Source organism: Falco peregrinus, chromosome 14 (genome assembly GCF_023634155.1).
Source record: "Falco peregrinus isolate bFalPer1 chromosome 14, bFalPer1.pri, whole genome shotgun sequence".
NCBI lineage: Eukaryota > Metazoa > Chordata > Aves > Falconiformes > Falconidae > Falco > Falco peregrinus.
Window position 1 is genome coordinate 4982029 of NC_073734.1, and position 18649 is coordinate 5000677.

General features: G+C 48.5%; 1 protein-coding gene across 1 annotated transcript in view; it reads left to right on the top strand.

Moving 5' to 3' along the window:
- The window catches only part of SLC7A5 (solute carrier family 7 member 5), a 40867-nt gene extending 22973 nt beyond the window's left edge, over window positions 1-17894 (top strand). Inside the window, exons 3-10 of the mRNA XM_005235514.4 lie at window positions 3630-3735; window positions 4505-4549; window positions 5803-5926; window positions 6993-7096; window positions 7875-7971; window positions 8261-8410; window positions 9550-9727; window positions 11630-17894. Of these exons, the coding sequence (XP_005235571.2) occupies window positions 3630-3735; window positions 4505-4549; window positions 5803-5926; window positions 6993-7096; window positions 7875-7971; window positions 8261-8410; window positions 9550-9727; window positions 11630-11685 (860 nt within the window). The 3' untranslated portion in view covers window positions 11686-17894. The remainder of the gene's footprint in view (window positions 1-3629; window positions 3736-4504; window positions 4550-5802; window positions 5927-6992; window positions 7097-7874; window positions 7972-8260; window positions 8411-9549; window positions 9728-11629) is intronic.
- The last annotated feature ends 755 nt before the right edge of the window (window positions 17895-18649 follow it).

Consider the following 18649-nt stretch of genomic DNA (forward strand, 5'->3'; position numbering starts at 1 on the left):
CTGTTGGGAGCCTTGAATTGCACATTGAGGCTTGAAAGATGCGGTGTCTGGGACGGAGGCTCGTACCTCCCTTTGGAACAGCAGTTCCTAGGGGCGTTTGTACTAGAGGAAGGAGGTAAGAATGACCCTGCTGGACCATCTACGCAGTGTCCCCAGTCTCCAGCTGGGGCCAGTAGCAAGCATCAGTGGGTAAGTGCAAGAACAAGGGGGACTCGTGGTGCTCCCTGGATGCTTTCTCAGCCTCCAGTGCACCTCTGGGTCTTCTGCACCAGATGAGGTATCTTTGTGTGATGATTCCTCCTCCAGGGATCTGTTTAACGACTACTTGAACCTCTGTCTAATTGTGTGGGGAGCTGCTAAAGAGCGTCAGTGGACACCTGAGAAAATGAGCTTGTATCGCCTCCTGCTCCAAGGGAACATCTTGGCTCCTCTGGTTATTTGTGTTCTGACATGTTGCTAAATCCATTTTACCATGGGAGCATAGAGACATGAAGTTCAGCGATGTGCAGCAATTTTTTGGAGAGCTACAACTCTTGATAAGCAAGGCAGGGAGAAGGCAGCGAAGTGTCAGCTCCTCAAGTGTTGAGGAGGAACGAAAAGTCCCTTCCTTCCTACCTCGTCTCCTCTCCTGGCTGCCTCCACGTTGACTTGCCACTCCTTTGCCGGTAGCTGCATTTCAGTGCCAGTGCTTCAAAGAGATGTGTTAGGTGCATGCCGCGGCAGGTTCAGGGAAGAGGTGTGCAAGTAATTAGTTATGTTGCACCCATCCATTCCTCTTATCCGCCACCCCCAACCACAGCATAACAAAATGCCAGGCTTTGTTTTAATTTCTTTGCTTCGGTGCTGCTCCCGTAGCGGTCCCGCGCTGCCTTTCCTTCCTCTTTTGTTCACGTTTCCTGGAAGGCAGGCAGTCCTGACACACAGCCAACGTGTCTGGACAGCCCAGCAGGCCACCCACTTGGGCTGGGACCCTTCCTTGCCCACAGGCTGAAGATGCCCCTGGTTCCCAAGCAGGGGGCATACCCTGAATCCAGGCATCTGGTTTTGGGCTGGGTCCCACCGATGCTCTGCTCCCCTCCCCTCCCGGCCAGCTGGGCGAGGGTGGCAGCTCAGCCCTTCCTCAGCAGCACCAGCACACGGTTCCTGTGTGAGGTTTGGGAAGGCAATAGAGTGAAACCTGCAGATGCTTCAGAAAAAGGAACATTTGGCCTGAGAGCTTTTTGCCTGTGACAAACAGAAAGAGGCTTGGTGGAAGCCAGTGCCCGGTTCTGGGCAAGAAGTGGAAGTGCGAGCCCACGGCATGATGCTGCTTGTGCCCTGGCTGCTCCCGGATCGCAGCATCCTCCTGACGTCCAGGTGGGAGCCAGGCTGCTGGCAGATCATGGACAGACCTTTGAGAAGAGAGGTCCCGAGAGGTGTTTGAAAGGCCTGGGGAGCTCTCCTGCTCTCCTAGTCTGTTCATCTGCCATTCCAGTAGCTAATTACGGTCACTGTTAACAAAAAGTGTATCTTATTCCCATAACAAAAGACCTGGAAAGAACTAGGCTGGTGATTATTCAGAAGGGGCAGAAAATAAAGTCGGGAAAGCTGAGCCCGAGGGATCCAGCAGAATGTGATACTGTGCACACCTGCCTCCTGCTCAGCCTTTTTATTCACAGCCAGTCCAGGGCATTAATGGTAAATTAAGATTATATGACTGAACGTATAAGCCAGGAATTAAGGTTAAACTCACAACGTTGTATCAGTCTCTCTGCATTTCCTGGCTTTCCTGTTACACTGATGCGCATTTTCTAACCTTGCTTTTTAAAAACAGTTGGTGCATGTTGCTTAAGGAGATTCACCAGCTTGAAGGGGCGTTAAATACAACCAGCATACCCCAAGGTAGATTCAGAAGAGACCTTCCTAGTGCAAGGAGGTTCTGGAGAGAGAGGGGCATGGTGACACCAATGGGGAACTGCAGCCTGCAGTGGGATCTGGGCACGCAGAGCCTCGCAATGTGCTGGACGTAACTGCACGGGGTTTCTCGGACCCGATTGCCCAGTGCAAGAGCTGCTCCTGTGGTCCCGGCTCTTTTGCAGCTCACACCCACAGCATTCCCTTGCAAATAGGATAGTGACAGGTCATGGAAGAAGGCAGAGGGCTGCTGCTTTCCGGGGTATCTCTGTGAGCAGAAAGCACCTTGCGCCCCATGTTAGGGAATATCTTTTTTGACCTGGTTAGGACTCAGCAGGAGCAGGAGGGAGAAAGTTGGTGAGGGGAGCAATGCCCACGATGGAAAGGATGGGGACAGAGCTGGAGGGTCAGGTAGAGGAGGTGAAAGACAAGATGTAGCTCTCCCACGCACACAGGGCAGCTCTGTGTCACCGGCACAGATGCGGAGCAGTCCCTTGGGATGCACCAGCAGACCAATAGCGTGTCAGGAAAATCTGCCGTTCCCACCACCAGCAAGGCGTTAAAAGGCCCGTGCATCTGCATTTGTTACTCAGCCTCTGCAGAAGTGGCTTTTGGTGGCATAGGGGAGTGAAAGGTCCCAGCATGAGATGGGAAAGAGAGCCCATCCAGAGGGAAAATGCCTGGTGTGTTAGCATCCCTCTCCTTTCCCCATATGCACGTGTGGGGTACCTTGCACTAAGAGATGAAGGGTTAAGCTCCAGGCCCTGCTGACTGCCATGTGATGCAGTTGCTCCAGCGATTAGCAGAGATCTGTGCCCTAAGAGGAATCACATGGGCTTCGACAGGTCTCCCTGGATGAAAACGTGCCCTGCCAAATCCTGCCTCCCTCCCTCCCTGCTTTGGTCCTCACCGAGGGGCGCGCTGGGTCCGGGAGGGGAGCGTGGCTTCGCCATCGCAGGCTTACACCCAGGCTCCACATCAAAAGGTAGGGAACAAAACAACTGCAGAGCATTTTAAAGCAAAATAAATAAACCCTTGGCTGCTCTGGGAGAATTCTTACCAAAGGTACAATCGAGTTGTCTATTTATGGCTCTCTGTTTCAAAAGCAGGTACATAACAGGAACTTTTGATATTCAAGCCCTAAAGAGGCTAACTTCTGACATTCAAGCCCGCAAGAACCTGACTTCCCACAATCAAAGGGATTGCCACAACCTTCTGCTTTATCAGGTGGCTGGTGGGACTAGAGGAAATCCTGGGTTTCTGCTTTACTGGGTGGCTGGTGGAAGTGGAGGAAATCCTGGGGTTTTATCGAATGAAAGCAGCTTTCAGTTGAGAGGACAATGTGACAATATCTGTTTGCATAGCATCTTCCAGCAGGAAGGTACCCAGAATATTTTCTTTGCAAGGAGAAGAGATGGGGGAGATTACCTCGATGATAGCACGTTGCAGTGTGAGAAAGTTTTGAGGGCTCAGTAATGGCCAGTTGCTTGAGACGAGTGTATTTGGGGCTGATTCTTCGGTGCGTTACTCCCGATGAATTAAGCACTGTAAAACCGGATAAATCAGCCCAATACTAATATGTGCACATGCTCCCTAGCATAACCCAAAGTTCATCAGCATGACAATTATCCTAAGAGCAGCTTTTGCCTCCAGGTTTCTTTGTTTCAACACCCACAAAGGCCCTTGGGGTTCACAGTCCATCTACATTGATCCTTTCTTGTTTTTGTTTTGTGCAGGTGACGTGACAAGCCTGACTCCTGAGCGCTCCTTCGAGGGCACAAAAGTAGGCGTGGGGAACATCGTGTTAGCTTTGTACAGCGGTCTCTTTGCCTATGGAGGATGGTAAGATACAGCCCTCTATATTTTTTTAGTGCTAAATATTGCAGTCCATTCCTTTTGTCCCCAGATTGTGTTTGGAGGAAGAGTGTGGTCCAGGATATTCCATTTTTCACGTAACCAGGGCAGTGAGGTAGATGCTTTGGGTTTGCCTAGTAATGTTTTATTGTCATACTTCACACCGCATTTCCAGCCAGGACATAGAAGCACAAAGAAGTGGAGGTGATCATGGGATTTCGGAGGCAGCAGATGATGGGTGATGACGCACCGTGATGCTTGGTGCAGCTCCTGGGTGTGTTAGGGGAAAGCAGCAGGGTTGGGTTTAGCTAGCAGAAGAGAGATGTGCTACGTGCCAGTGGACTGACTTTGAGCACAAAACTGAAGCTCCCAGAGGGCTGTTTTGGCAGTCGCTTTGAGCACTTGCAAGCACAAGGAGCCTGCTCAGCTGGCTGTGAGAACAGGCCGGTTGCAGCCGTCCTTATTGCCTGGAGGGACGGCCCTGTCAGTCGTGGGTCCAGCTCTTCACCTGCAGTCATCCCCCTCCCTTGCAAGGAAGCTGGCAGCATGGTGTGCTAGATCCATCGGCACCATCCAGGGCTTGTGCTTCACAGGTTTTGTGCTGGGGGTCTTGGAGTGGGCATCAGCCATCATAAGTTTTACCACAGATGTCAGTCTCGCAACCCCTCCTGAAATTCCCCTGCAGATGAGTGAGATGAAGGGCTTCATTTATTCCATGGACTAACCAGAATTAACTGCCGTTCTTTTTAAATTACAGGAATTACTTGAATTTTGTTACAGAAGAGATGATAAATCCCTACAGGTAGGTGTACGTCCTGTGATAACTTCCCTGGGAGGGAATCCTGTTGTTCTTGGGAAGCCTTTCCTCATGTGTGTAACAGGGTTTGCTAATCAGCCCAGAAGCCAAGGCCTTTTTCTGGGGAAATAGAAAACAAGATAAATTAATGGCATTGTTCCTCCCTGTAACAGGGGAAGGGGAAGAATAATCTCTGTATACGGAGGGCTGTTGCTTACACTGCTTTCCTGTACTGCTAATGTTATCAGTGTTAGAAAGTCCTGCTTCCTTGCCATGGCCTGCTCGTGCCTTTCGGGGTTATGCAGGGGACTCAGTGAGATAAGGATGTGCCACCCTAAAGCAGGACATCACCGATGAATCAGTTTTGCTCATAGGGAAGGTGCCTATGAGGCACTTCTGAGATGAGCTTTGGGGTCACTTGTGCAAGAACCCATTCCTGGCTGGCCCTGGCAGTGATTAGTGCCTGCTGGGAAGCATAAGATTTGATATGCCTTTTCCTTCACAAATACAGTTATAAAAAGGTTTTTGCAGTTTGCAATTACTTTCATGTCTTCTGAATGCAGTCATGGTATTTGACTCTCTCCTCCTGTGGCTTTGAGCTCCGCTAGACCAATTATACATGGCATCAAGCAGGGTTTCCTTTTTCAGTTTCCGTTCGCAAATGAAGTTAAAAATATTTGGAAAGGCAGATTTGTACCAATGCAGCCTTGTCTTTATAGACCTGCTCAGACTGTGTCTGAACACATTTTCTTTGAGTTTCCTTAGTCCAGCCAGCTGCAGAGTTAGAGCCTAACAACTGCGTGCTAAATCCCAGATCTTCCCATCTCCTGCAAGAAACCCACCAGCACAAATGATTCTCCTTTGTCCAGAAGAGAATACACGTGTTAATGCCACTGGCTAGCAAGAGACATGGGTGTGTGTGTGTGTGTGTGTATTTTTAATTAATTGCCTTTGCAGTGAGCTTGGATTGTTGCTTGCCCAGACAGCCAGAGCTTCTCCATGCAAAAAGTCCCTTCTGCCATAATCCTTCACTCTACATCTGTCAGTCTCCAGGTTGTTGCTGTGGGGGCATCTTCTGCTCCCCCAGGGGAGCAGTGTGCGGCTGGGAAACCGGACGTGCTGCAGAGTCAGAGGAGCAAAATGGCTCCAGCAAACTTTCAATGAGTACAGGAGGGCTGCAGCATGAGCCACCGATCCCTGGCATCAACAGCTCTTCTGTGAGCTGCAGCGCTCCATTACAATTTGTATTTTCTTCCTAGAAACCTGCCTCTGGCTATCATCATCTCACTACCTGTAGTCACTTTGGTTTATGTGCTGACAAACTTGGCTTACTTCACGACCCTGTCGACAGACCAGATGCTGATGTCCGAGGCCGTGGCTGTGGTAAGATAGGTGCATTTCTGACGCGACTCATCTGTTTTCCAGGGCTGGTTATATCAGACTTACAATCTCTGGATACGTCTTCTAGTTCATTCCAGGTTGATCACAGCTGCTTACAAAAAAGCTGATGTTTGACAGGAATTAAAGAGCATCTGTGATGGGAGCAGGGAGGAACAGCGTGATACCCAGGGGGATTAATCCCAGACAATAGGAAGGGTGGGCAGTCAGTTAGCACTGCGCTTGTAAACATGCAGGGCTGCTGCTGGCCTCATGACTTCTCATCAGTTACCAGAGCATGATATTTATGGGGAAAGGTCATTCAGTCAGTACTGAACTTGATTGTTCTCACTCTGTATCTTCCTTGTTTTAATTAAGACAGAAAAATAATACTTCTATTAATTAAAATGCCATTGCGGTCAGAAATCTGATTGCTTCAGAAGCGAGCAGCATGGTATGACCTTGCAGTCTGAGCATGACCAGGACTGTTCAGTGCTTCAGGAGGAGTCTCACAGTCCAGGATAAGCTGGTCTGGGCCATTCAGGTGCTCCATCCTTTGGGTTAGTACCAAGCTCCGGCTCCAGCCTGCACCTATGCAGTACTGAATTACTGGAGATGCCAGCCTGTGTCGCGTTGCTCTAGTTGGGTGCCTTTGCAAGACTCACAAGCAATGTAATAAAGGCATAAAACTGCAGTGAAGCAGTGCGGGGTCAGTTTGTGATAAAAAACTACAGCTCCAGGTCACTGTTTTTCTAAGGGGCCGTGTCCCAGGTCCTTACTCAGCAGCTGGCAACATCTGCCTCGCAGTTTCCATTTGGTCTTGAACTTTTGGGTAGCCATTCTGATAAATGTGTGTGAGAGAAGGGCGCGCTGCTGATTTTTTTTGCAATTCTACAATATGCTTTTTCAGGAAGGAGGAGCAGCAAATGGCAATATGGAAAACTCTGTAACAGCTTCAGCTCTAAGCCATGTCATTTGTTCAGATTTCCACAAATATTAAGTCTTTGTAGGCAGCTGTGAATTCTTTCGGACACTCTGGGTGTGACAGATCTGTCTTGTTGCCCCCATTTAGGATTTTGGGAACTATCACCTTGGCGTCATGTCCTGGATCATACCTGTCTTTGTTGGTTTGTCATGCTTTGGATCCGTTAATGGATCTCTCTTCACTTCTTCCCGGTAGGTTTCTTGCTCAATTTTGTGGGTTTTGTTTACGAGTCGTGCTTAATGCCTCTTCGTTTGGAGCTGTCCTCCAAAGAGTGGCTGTGGGTAGACACAAAGTCTAAAGGATCTGGAGGCCATGTGGGGAATGCAGAAAAAAAAAGTGAGGCTTTAAAACCATATCCAGTTTAAAGGAAAAACTTTTAGTGATCTTAGTCTTCTATTCCTCAGGCAAAGTCCTGTTGAAGTTATTAGAACATAAACACAGATTTGGGGCTCAGTGATGTTGCCCAAGAAAGCGGTGTAATGAAAAGCAGAAACTTAAGAAACTTCAGGGCTGAGAATCCCTCCAGAAAGCGGAGAAAAGATGGGCCAGAACAGGGACTGAGATAGTTCCAGCTCTGACACACATCTCCCAGGTTGTCTTAGGAAAGTCACTTAATTCCTCTCTGCAAAGGAGGATATAAATACATTTTTTTTATTACACTCTTCATCTGTCTCCAGCCTTCCTTCTAGGACAGGGACTTTCCACTGTGTATGTGCAGAGCAGTCTGTGCTGGGGGCTGCTCCTGGAGGGCCCACTCCTGAGCCAGCGACTGGCAAAAGGGCACAGCTGGCATTGTGCAAGGCACTACCAGGGTGGAGAACCTGTGCGGAGCCTGGGCATCTCAGTCTTGCTGCCTTGACACTCTCTAGGCTGAGCCTGGGCTGTCCCTACTTGTTTTGTGCTGAAGACAAACCCCAGCCCGGGGCATAAGGTTGCAGAGGTGATAATTGTTCTGTCTCCTCCCCCCAGGCTGTTCTTTGTGGGGTCCCGAGAAGGACACTTGCCTTCAATCCTGTCTATGATTCACCCCAGACTTCTCACTCCTGTGCCATCCCTCATTTTTACGGTAAGCACCTGGGTCTGTGGTGGTGAGTGTTGACCTGGTATTGAAAAATAGTAGGATCCCATCCGAGCGGTTGGAGGGGGACTACTTGGGCACCACCTCCAGACACAGCCACTCCTGCATGTACCTAAAGGAGGGGATGGACCCTCCTCCTCCTCATATCCTCATATTTCACTTCTCTTTTGAAATTGCTTCAGGCAACTAGTTCTTCTAAAATACCTGTATTTAGTGCTGTAACATACATGGCTCCGCCAACTCCCTTTGCTAATGGCTTTTTATTTTTTGGATGCAGTGCATCATGACCCTGCTCTATGCCTTCTCCAACAACATTTTCTCAGTCATCAACTTCTTCAGCTTCTTCAACTGGCTCTGCGTGGCTCTGGCCATCATCGGCATGATGTGGTTGCGTTACAAGAAGCCAGAGCTGGAGAGGCCCATCAAGGTGAGAACAGTGTGGTAATTGCATGGTCCTCCCTGAGCCCCTTCTCACCAAGTTCAAGTATGGCTGTTTGTCCTGTATGGAGGAGGGACTGGGGTTGCAAGCATGCAGGGGAAATGTTGTGTAGTAGCTAACACAGGTGTTTCTGCTGCATGGAATTTGCTAAATGCGGATCAGGGTGGGAGGACGAAGAGCTGCCGTGGCCATAGGGACATCAGCCTGAAGGAGACTCTGAGTGTCAGAGATGCAGCGTGTTATGGTGGGGTAGCCCAGCAGGAAGCTCTCGATGACTAACATGTTCCCCAGGACAAATTACTGGCTGTGGCTCTCAGTGAAACACTCTGTACCATCACAGAATTAACTTTAAATAGTTTTTTAATAAAGCAGACAAACCCACGCCTGCCGAGATGAGAACTTTGTTCTTTTTGTCCTTGGCCAGCTTGGCAGTACCGCGTCCATCTGGGAGGAGGCCAAGATCATGTCAGCCACAAGCGTGTCTGCCTTCCTTAAAGGCATGTTTCTCACTCATCCCGCAGCACACGCAGGTCTCTGCCAGGCAACAGGCAGCCAGACAGAAACAAACTCTCAGACCTGTACCAGTGCCTTCCCAAAGGAACTCTTGGCAGGGTGTTTCCTTTGTTTTTTGGTTTTTCTTCTAAGACCTGGGCTGCTCAGAGCAGCGTAGCCGAGTCCCCTGAGAAACCGCTGTGAAGATGCTATGGCTTGTGCTGTGGTTGCTGCTGAATTTGATGCTGTACAGGTGCTTTTTATAAGGAATCATTCAAGTATGGAATTGGGGTCAAAAAAAAGGGTGCTGAGAAATGCTCACAGCTCTTGCAAGCCACATCTTTGTGCTTTGTTTTGCTGGTTTTAAAGGAACGTGTTAGGTGTTAACCTAACATCTGCTTTTTCTGGGGCTGATAAAGAGCACTGCCTATATCGATACCTTCCCCATGGCAATTCAAGGTCACGGTCCCCTTGTTCAGAGCACTGGGACAGACAGGAGCACCATCCATATAGGGGTCCCTGGTGGAACATGAACTTCTTCCCTCACCGGGCTGTACAGCAAGATAAACTTCCCTGGAAAGTGTACCCTGTTCCCCTGATACAACTTCTAACCTGTTCTTTGGGTCCTTGTTTAGGTGAACATCTGCCTGCCCATTTTCTTCATCCTGGCCTGCTTGTTTCTCATTGCTGTTTCCTTCTGGATGACGCCGAAGGAATGTGCGATTGGCTTTGCAATCATCTTCAGTGGGATCCCTGTTTACTTCTTTGGGGTCTGGTGGCAAAACAAGCCCAAGTGGGTTCTCCAAGGCATCTGTAAGTATTAGCAGTGAAAAGCAAGGGTGCAGCCTTGGCTTTTCCTCCAAAAATAGCAGGTTTTCGGTGAGCATGCTACAGCTAGTAGCTAGTACCGGCTCTCCTTTGTGTAGTGGCGGCTTCCAATGTCTTGGCTCAGATCAGTTCTTCTTTAATGGTAACAAGTTTTAACCTGATGATTACTGTATCTACTAAGCACCCAAAACGGACCCTGACTTGTGATAATAGCCAAGTTTGGGCCAAATACCATGTCTGTATTTTTTTTATCTTGGCAAACAGGTTGTTATGCAGTGGAGCGTAATATCCTGAGCACATTGCTGCCTTTCTTCTGCCTCCTGTAAAAGCGCAGGTCAAGCCTTTTCTCACCAGAGAGTCCCTTTCTAGTGGTGTAGGAAAGGAAAAGAAGAAACAGCCTAACGTTCTGAGCACAGTTGGCCTCAATTTGACTGCTGAAAATGCGTAATTAGTCCCAATCCATCGCTTAGCCAGTGCTAACGTTTCTGGTCCTGTCAAAGCCCTCCTTGGCATCAAAATGTGGCAGCAGGGCAGAGGGAGAGGAAGATCCTTTTGACATTTTCTCTTATTCTCTTACGAGTTTTTTTTTTTTTTTAGCTATCTTTCTACAAGTTTTTCCAACAGCTGATGCTACACCACAGTGTGTTTTGAAGGGATGGAGAGGCTGTGCTTGGCACATGTAACCTCTGTCTGAACAACTGAATCAAGAAAGTCAATCCGTGTTGTCCAAGTAACTAAACTCTACCATCTGCCTCCTAGCTCTCATACAGCAGGCTGACCTAGAAAAGCAGACAAGTAGAAATGCCCAGCCTTAGCTGGATGCTTTTTATGAAGAAGAAAAAGGCTTTCAACAGTGCTCAGCAGCACTTGTTATTCTTTCCCCCCCATCTCTCTCTCTCCCTCTCTCACACACTCACTTTTTCATTCTGAGTATTAGGCTCAGTTCCTGGAAAAGCCATTTTTGCAGTGCTTGGGTGGCAAATTACCATATTGATTGTTTACCACCATCAAAAGCTTTAAGGAGAATATAGAAAATATTCTGGGAACATTTTGCGGGAATGATGATCCTGCAAATGTCCAGTTAGAAACATATGAACTTTAAACACATATATATTAATATATTGCAGGTAATTTGATCACCTCCAACTGATCTGCGTTTGACTTTGCGTGTATTTAGAATTAGTGCTAGCTTTACCTGGCAAGGCTATCTCGTGATCTCCAAACACACAGCAAAGCAGCAGAAAGCACAGGTGTGTTTGGATACCAGCTACCAGAACTAATGGGTGGAAAAATAAAGTTACTTCAGTTGAGCACCTTTCCTGTGCAAACTTGCATTTGAAATGCTTCCTTTACTCCTCACCTGCTCTGTGCAGGGCAGTGGCCTCTGCCTTCTGGCAGGTTTTCTGCCCAGGTTTTGCCCTGGGTACTTGAGCCTTTAAGGAAGCTATGTGCACATAGAGCCGAGGTCTCCAAAATTGGAAGTAAAAGCATCAGCTTTTTATATTTTCTATGCCCTTTTGTGCTGTTGTGCCTGAGTCAGTTTTGTCTGCTTGTAGTTATGGCATTTAAAGATAGTTACCCTATCACCACACAATTAGAAACTGCTGTCGGGAGGGACCAGAGGCTCTCTTGGGGCAGTACTGCATCCTTGCTGCAGGAGCAAAGCTCCCAGTGTTACACATTGAGGTTCTGGGCATGAATAGAGAGTAGCCCATGGCTTATTTGCTTTCAAGTCTTAAATTGTATTTGGACTAATCTTGCTCAGAATCACGGTGGGGAGGCAAATGGGTCAGCCTTTCAGAGGCAGAGCATCATGAACCAAGACCAAGATACATGTTGGGCCCCTGCGTGCGATTTCTGACCTGTACTTTGCTTTCTTCCCCGCAGTCTCTGCAACAGTCCTGTGCCAGAAGCTGATGGAAGTGGTTCCACAAGAATCATAAGCAGGAAAAGCAGAGACATTCAGCTCGAGGAAACGCACAATATTATTTTAAGACAACACAAGGAGAAAATGCTTCTGATCCCTCGTAAACGAAACCTAGGCACTGGAGCAGCCCGTTGGAGCTCTTCGTGTCTGACAGCACGCCCCCAGCTCTGCCTTGCCTCCTCCAGCCCCTCCATCACCACCCTTTAGCCTGGCAGATGAGCAGCCCTGAGATGAGAAGTTCTTGGTACGAACGTGGGTCAGAAGGAGGAATTCCTGCTGGCAGCTTCAAAGGGGTCCTGCCTGCCCGGCAGCAGCGAGTCCGATCAGCATCTCTGTGTGTGTGTGATACCGAGAGCTGTACTTCAGTTCCATGTAGGCTTACTGGGCTTGGGTCTGGGATCCCTCAGATGATGGCAGATCTGCTTGCAAGCCTGGTTTGAGTGTTTTCAGCCTTACAAACGTGCCTGGGGCTGGGACTGTCACAGAGCTGCAGGGTGGTTCTGAGCCTGGCCCTCCTGCCTTACCTAGTCAAGGGAGGGTGGTTGGGAAGCAAAGGTTGGCTGAAGATGGCTCATGTGCTCACACACACACAAACTCATACCAAAATACATGCTGCTGGATGCTTTGACTGTGTCCACTGGAGTGACTTAGGTGAGACAAGGCAGAGCAGTGTCAGTGTCAGACAAATGATGTGGGGAGGCCTCATCTGACTTTCATTGCGTTCCTGACTAGAGCACTCAGGGTCCCCTGCCACTGTCTGGCTTTAAACTCTCAGATCCAAGCCATCTCCCTGCTACTGAGCCGGTCCTCTGGGATGCTTTTCACCAAACGTCCATCCCATGGCCCTGTGAATTAGCACTGGGGCAGGTGCAGGCCTGAGGGTGGAGTTCCTCCTGATAAACCCAGGAAATTGCAATTATCAGAAGGCCAAGTCCTTGGCTTGCTCACTCCATGTTTTTCCGCAGATAAGCTATCGTCCAGCATGGGATGAGCAACACCATGCTCTCCGAATGGCCCTGTTCATTGCCTGCAGTGTGATTCGTGTTTTCCCCTGAACCATTTGCAAAGAGAAAATAAGGGTGGGATTCCCTTAGCTCATTCCCTGGGGTCTGTCTGTGCATTGCCTGTTGCCATGCCCTCCGTTATGCTGTGTCTCTTCTAGAACGTGCAGTGGAGATGGGACCAGCTGGATCTGGGGGCACAGAAAAGGGCAGATGTCCCCAGAACGGCTGGAGCCTGGCTTTAATCTTGGGCTGCTGTAGATGGTCTGTTTGGCTCTAAGAAGTAGGGCCTGGGGGCCTCGGAACTGCAGCATTTGGCTTGGTGAGATGCCCCCACCAACACCCTCCCATTCAGGGAGTGGTCTCTGAGCATAAAACCCACAATCCGCATGTGAAATCTTGTTTTGCTGTTGTGGGTGGTGCAGTCCCATCCCCTGACCCCACCCCAAATCTCTCTAGTTCCCGAGTAGCCAAAACTGTCCTCTTAGGAACACGTTGCTTCATTTGGTCAAAAGCATCACCTTTTCAGCAAAACTGCAGTTCTTGAACAATTTGCTTATTACGCCTCTGCGCTCAAGGTGATAGTTGGAAATCAAAAGCATCTTTTTCCCCATAAGGGAGCTGCTTCAGTCTCTGCTACAGATCTTTGTGCTTGTGCTTTGTGCAAATGGGTTGTTGAACTACTTTTTCTCCTCATTATTTTTGTAACCTAAGCCATTTGGAAGCCGGGATCCTCCAAAAGCTAATGCTTTCTCCTTGTAGCATAGAGTTATTTTGGATGAAGAGGCATTAAGGACACCAATGGTACTAGCTCATGCTTTGTCCTTGTAAGAAGTTCCTTAGCAAAAAAAAAAGTGTGTGTTCTAGCAGGTGGCAGCTTCTGTTCAAGTGTGTGTGACAATGACCGTGCCTATGTCAGCGAGTATCTATGTGCAGCTTTTTGCTATTGCTTCATCAGCCACGCATCTTTACTTTGAGGCAGTGCAGGAGGAACGGGCGAGACAATCATCACGCTGAAAAACTTTGCTGTCAGGTTGCTTATTCAATGGCAGCACCATGTAGAGATACCCAGGCCAGCTCAGGTGCCACTTCATGTGTTTTAGTGTTGAGCTTTCCAGGAGCTAAGTTAACCTGTGGAGAGTTGCAGCTGGTTTGGGTGTACCTACAGTGCAGAAGAACCCAAAGTTTATGGCCAGTGCCTGGCTGTTCAGGGACCTACGTGCAATGAATTGGAGCATCTCCGATCCAGTGCCTGCGGAGAGGCGTTTGCATAAATAAGGTCATGAACCATAAAACCTAAACTCAATTTTTGGAATCCTCGTCCAGCTGAAGGCTGAGATGTTTTGGCAGGGTAGTGATGGGAAATTGCTGCTTATGCTGGACCTGTGTCATGGAGCGAGAACCTCAGTCTGTCACCTTCCACTTGGTCTGCAGCTTTTTTGGCTGTAGCGGTCTCAGAGCCAGCTTCCTGCAGGGCCTGGGTTCAGTGGAGGGACTCAGTGCTAGCAGATACCAGCAGAATTATTTGTGATGCAAAGGAAAGGGATTTTAGCTCTCATCCACCTCAGTCCAACATAAATTAGCACTCAAGTCCCATCCACAGAGCGCTCAGAAATGGGTCCAAATCTCCCAGAGGCGTGGGGTTACTTGGTTTGGACACATCTTTAAACGAGTTTCATCAGTGATGAAGACCATCACTACATTATATCCTCTTGGTGAACCTTTTCACACTGGTTTTGACAAGGAGATGTCACACTGAGAAATATTTTTTTATTAATTAACCAATCTTAATTAAATCCTTAACTCGCTTGCTGGCTCTTTATGAATATTCATGATTTTTCACTTGCTGCTGAAGATCTTTCTCTTGTACTAACCTGCTGGCTCTGGCATTGATACCATATGTTTCATGGTGATCTTGCCAGCATCTCCCTGGCAATAGAGCTACAGGAAGAAACTGAACCAGGTACCAGCACAGAATGACAAAAATGTTGAACAGCTCACATCTCAATGCTGACCTTTCAAAAACCTGACTTCTTTTATCCCTGATTCATTGACCGCAATAGTTCCCCAGCACCACTAGTGCTTGGTGATACGGCTGTAAGAGGTTGGGTTGTTTTTTTCCTGGAGGCTAGGGAGATAAAGAGTAAGGGGGTAAAACTGAATTTCATTTTATAAAGAAAACACAATAAAATAATTTCTCGAGTGGGTGAAACTGATGCTAACAGCATCTGCTGTCCAGTGTGACAGCTTGTAACACAGATCAGCAGACAGGAGTGTCTCCTGCCCTCAGGGGCATGCCGTGTTCAGCTGGATTTTGGTATGGCAAGAGAGACAGAATACATCCCCATGAAGACTTCCTTGCTGCTTGATTTCCTGAAATGTGGAATGACACATGTCACAGAGGGTGAAATGAGCAACAGAGACTTCACAGAAAATTTCTTATCTTTCCCAGCACTGGATGTGGGATTTTTTTCTGTTGTTTCTCTGCTTGTGCTCTTTTGAGCCTGTGATCAGTCACATCTGTTGCAAGCCAGCAAGGGAGATAAACCCTTGCCGCAAAGGATACATAGAACCACAGTGACCATGAGTTTATTTTCCTAAACAGTAGCTACAGTTAAAGGATGTTCCATGTGAATCTATTTCATATGGCAAAGATAGCTGGAGTGGTCATGTCAGTGGAATCATGGAATTGTTTAGATTGGAAGAGACCTTTAAGATCATCAGGTCCAACTGTGGAGCCAAGGCTATGTATTTCTGCAAGCAATGGCAGTGCTGCAGTAGCCCCTCGGTCCTTGTACTAAACCCCCCTTTCAATTATTGCTACTCTTAGCTTGTTTTTAAGTGTTCAGACTCCCAGGCAGTTGGTGGTTGGGGTGTGCACGGAATAGCATCCTGCAGGGGTTGCTCAACAGTAGGGCAGGGGTGTGCAGGAGCTGGGGGCCGGGCACTTCCTTACCCCTTGGGTTCCTCTTTCTGAACAAGAAACCTTCCTGACTGAGAGGGGAACCAGCCCCGCTCAGCCCTGCAAAATCTCCTGGCCAAAATTCGGGGGGATTTAGGTCATCTTGGGTAGAATGTATTATTATTTTTTTTTAAACTTCCTGCAGTATTTGCAGTGTTTTCCATCTCGGATACCATGTTCTGGTAAACACGCTTTTGTTTTTAATGGCACCCTCTGTGGATACTAAGTTCAAAGGGACTCTGTCACTGTTGAACAAACTTTAACGACCCTTCAACTGGATTGAGGTTTGTAATAAGTGGCTTTGTTGTCCTCCGAGCCCTCTCCCTGTGGGTGGCTCAGGCAGGACAATAAATTGGGCTCCTCCGCTGTGGGTCTGCCCAGGAGCGGAGCCCGTGAGGGGCAGTGGTTTTGCAGCAGAGGTCTTTGCCGTGGCTGCCACTTCCCAACATGGGGAGGTGTTTGCAGTGACAGAGTCCTGGTCCAGCTGTGGGAAATCACAGGGAAGGCTTCCACTCAGTCTGGAAAGGTACCCGTGCCTTCAGCCGAGACTGCAGTGTCCTTGGGCTTTAATAAAAAATAAAAATAAAAATAAAAAAAAGAAAAAAAGGAAATGACCAAATGTCATTACACAACACTCTGGCTGTTTGGGGCTATTCTTGTGGGATGCCAGCTTTTTCATCAACCCGTTGCACAACTCCATTTCTAGTGACATCAAAGGGGAAGGCAACGTTGGCTATTGAGAAAGGGCTGGAACAAAGCTTCCTACTGGAGCTTGGGAAAGGGCAGCCCAGGGGTGGGATGGCTCTGGTTCCCCTGCAGGGCTCATGCTGAGGTCTGCTGGCCAGTGTCGCAACCTCGGCAGAGCCCTGTGTACTGAATCACAGCTTTGTGCTGGCCCTGGGAGCTTGGCGAGCATCTCCAGCTGTGGGCCGGGCCAGCACGGCTGGAGCCGGCGGTGCCTGGCTGCTGACCAGGGAGCACAGCAGCCGACTTCCTGCGGCGATGGGAATCTGCTCCCGTGCCTCCGCTGGGGACCTTGCCCAGGCTGGGGCATCCCTTGAGACCTTGGCACCGAGGGATGCTCAAAGGGCTCTCCATTTCTGGTAGCTTCTTGAGGAGTTACAGCCCGCCAGCCTTATGCTGGTTTTGCCCGTACTTGACAAGTTTCTTCCCAGTTTACATGGTCCAAACTGGAACTAGTAGGTGGGGTGTGGGGGGGGGTGCGTGTGTGCGTGGGATGCTCTGGGCTTGGTGGAACGAAGAGCTCCCCGTTTGGTGCAGATGCTCTCACCCACAAGATGTAGTAGCAGGAAATGTGGCTCGGGTTAGGTCCCCCCTAAGGAACCAATGTCCAGAGGATTATTTCTTTGCTTTTAGCCCCCTGTTCCTTGCGTGAGAAGGGGTGTTGCTTCCTCCAGCTGTTGAAGTGTTAATGAGAAAAAAAAATTATTTTTTTAAATATTGAATTAATTTTTAAATGGCCTAAAAGAGACTTTATATCTACATCTAAATTGTTCCCGTTGGGTGATGTTCATCTCTGCGCAGGGGCTCTGTAAGCACTCGGATGCTCTCCTGCATCCCAGCCAGCGGGACGTGGCACTGCAGGGCCTGGCTGCATCTCCTGCGCTGGGATGAATATCACATGTAGGGAAAAAGTCCTTATCTGTTCAGAGGACAGGGTGAGGTCTGTGTCCCACCTAAATCCATGCAAAAGGAGAATTTCAAGTGGTACCCAGACCTTGCACTGGCCCGCAGAACATAAAGAGGGTGAAATTCACTTGTAGTGAATAATCTGACGCGTCAGAGATACCGTTCTTCTAAAGTTTGTATTTTTGTTGGTTTTTTAAAAACACAGAAAAAAAAAGATCTTAACATACAGAAGAAAATCTAGATCTGATTTACAATTTTGTTATATTTGATTGCTTTAAAAATATTTTACTAATTTAAATGTTGCTGTAGATGACTATTTATTTTAAGGGGTAAATATCTTTTAGTCTTAATACTTCTACAGTAAGCGCTGTCTATTTACAACGTTTGTGTTCCTGTCAACACAGCTATTCCACGACTGACTGAGTGCTGGTCAGCCAGTAGTAACTTAATCAAATTGCCTTGTAAAACAAGATGTCTCCTGCAATGGATTTTTTCTAGTATTTCTTGATTCTTTTATGTCTGTGTTTAACAAATCTGTTAAATGTTTGGGTTGTTCTATGTTTTGGGTCATTGTTTTGTTTTTTTTTTTTAACAAAGAAAGCTGAATTACAACTTTCTTGTTGCTGGTCTTTGCCTCTAAAACTTGTCTTTTGCAAAAGGTTGCCTTGTTTATCCCAGATCCACCAGCACCTGAGCCCTGGGATTCCAAGTGTTTCTCTTGCAGATGGGTCTAGAAGCACAGCTGAGTGACGACAGCATCTGTTCCTCTGTCACCATCCTCCTTTTTAAAATTCTAGTTACCATTTCTGGGTTTGTATGTGTTAAGACTAAGGGAGTGGGAAAATGGATGAGCTTTGGGCAAGAGGTGGGAGCAGAACATGAATGTCCCAATTCTCAGCGTGTATCTGCATGGTTACATGATGGAGACACTGCTCATGCTGCTGAAAAGCCACTAGCCAAAAGACATCATAGAATGACCGAATGGTTGGGTTGGAAGGGACCCTAAAGCCCCCCCAGTTCCACCCCCCCGCCAGGGGCAGGGACACCTGCCATAGCCAGGCTGCCCCCAGCCCCGTCCAGCCTGGCCTGGGACACTGCCAGGGATGGGGCACCCACAGCTGCTCCGGGCAGCCTGGGCCAGCGCCTCGCTGCCCTCACGGGGAAGAATTTCTTCCTCGTGTCTCATCTAAATCCACCCTCTTCCAGCTCAAAGCCACCCCCCTTGTCCTGTCACCACAGGCCCTTGTACAAAGCCCCTCCCCAGGTTTCCTGACGGCCCCTGTAGGTGCTGGAAGCTGCTCTAAGGTCTCCCCGGAGCCTCCTCTTCCCCGGGCTGAACCAGCCCAGCTCTCCCAGCCCGTCTCCAG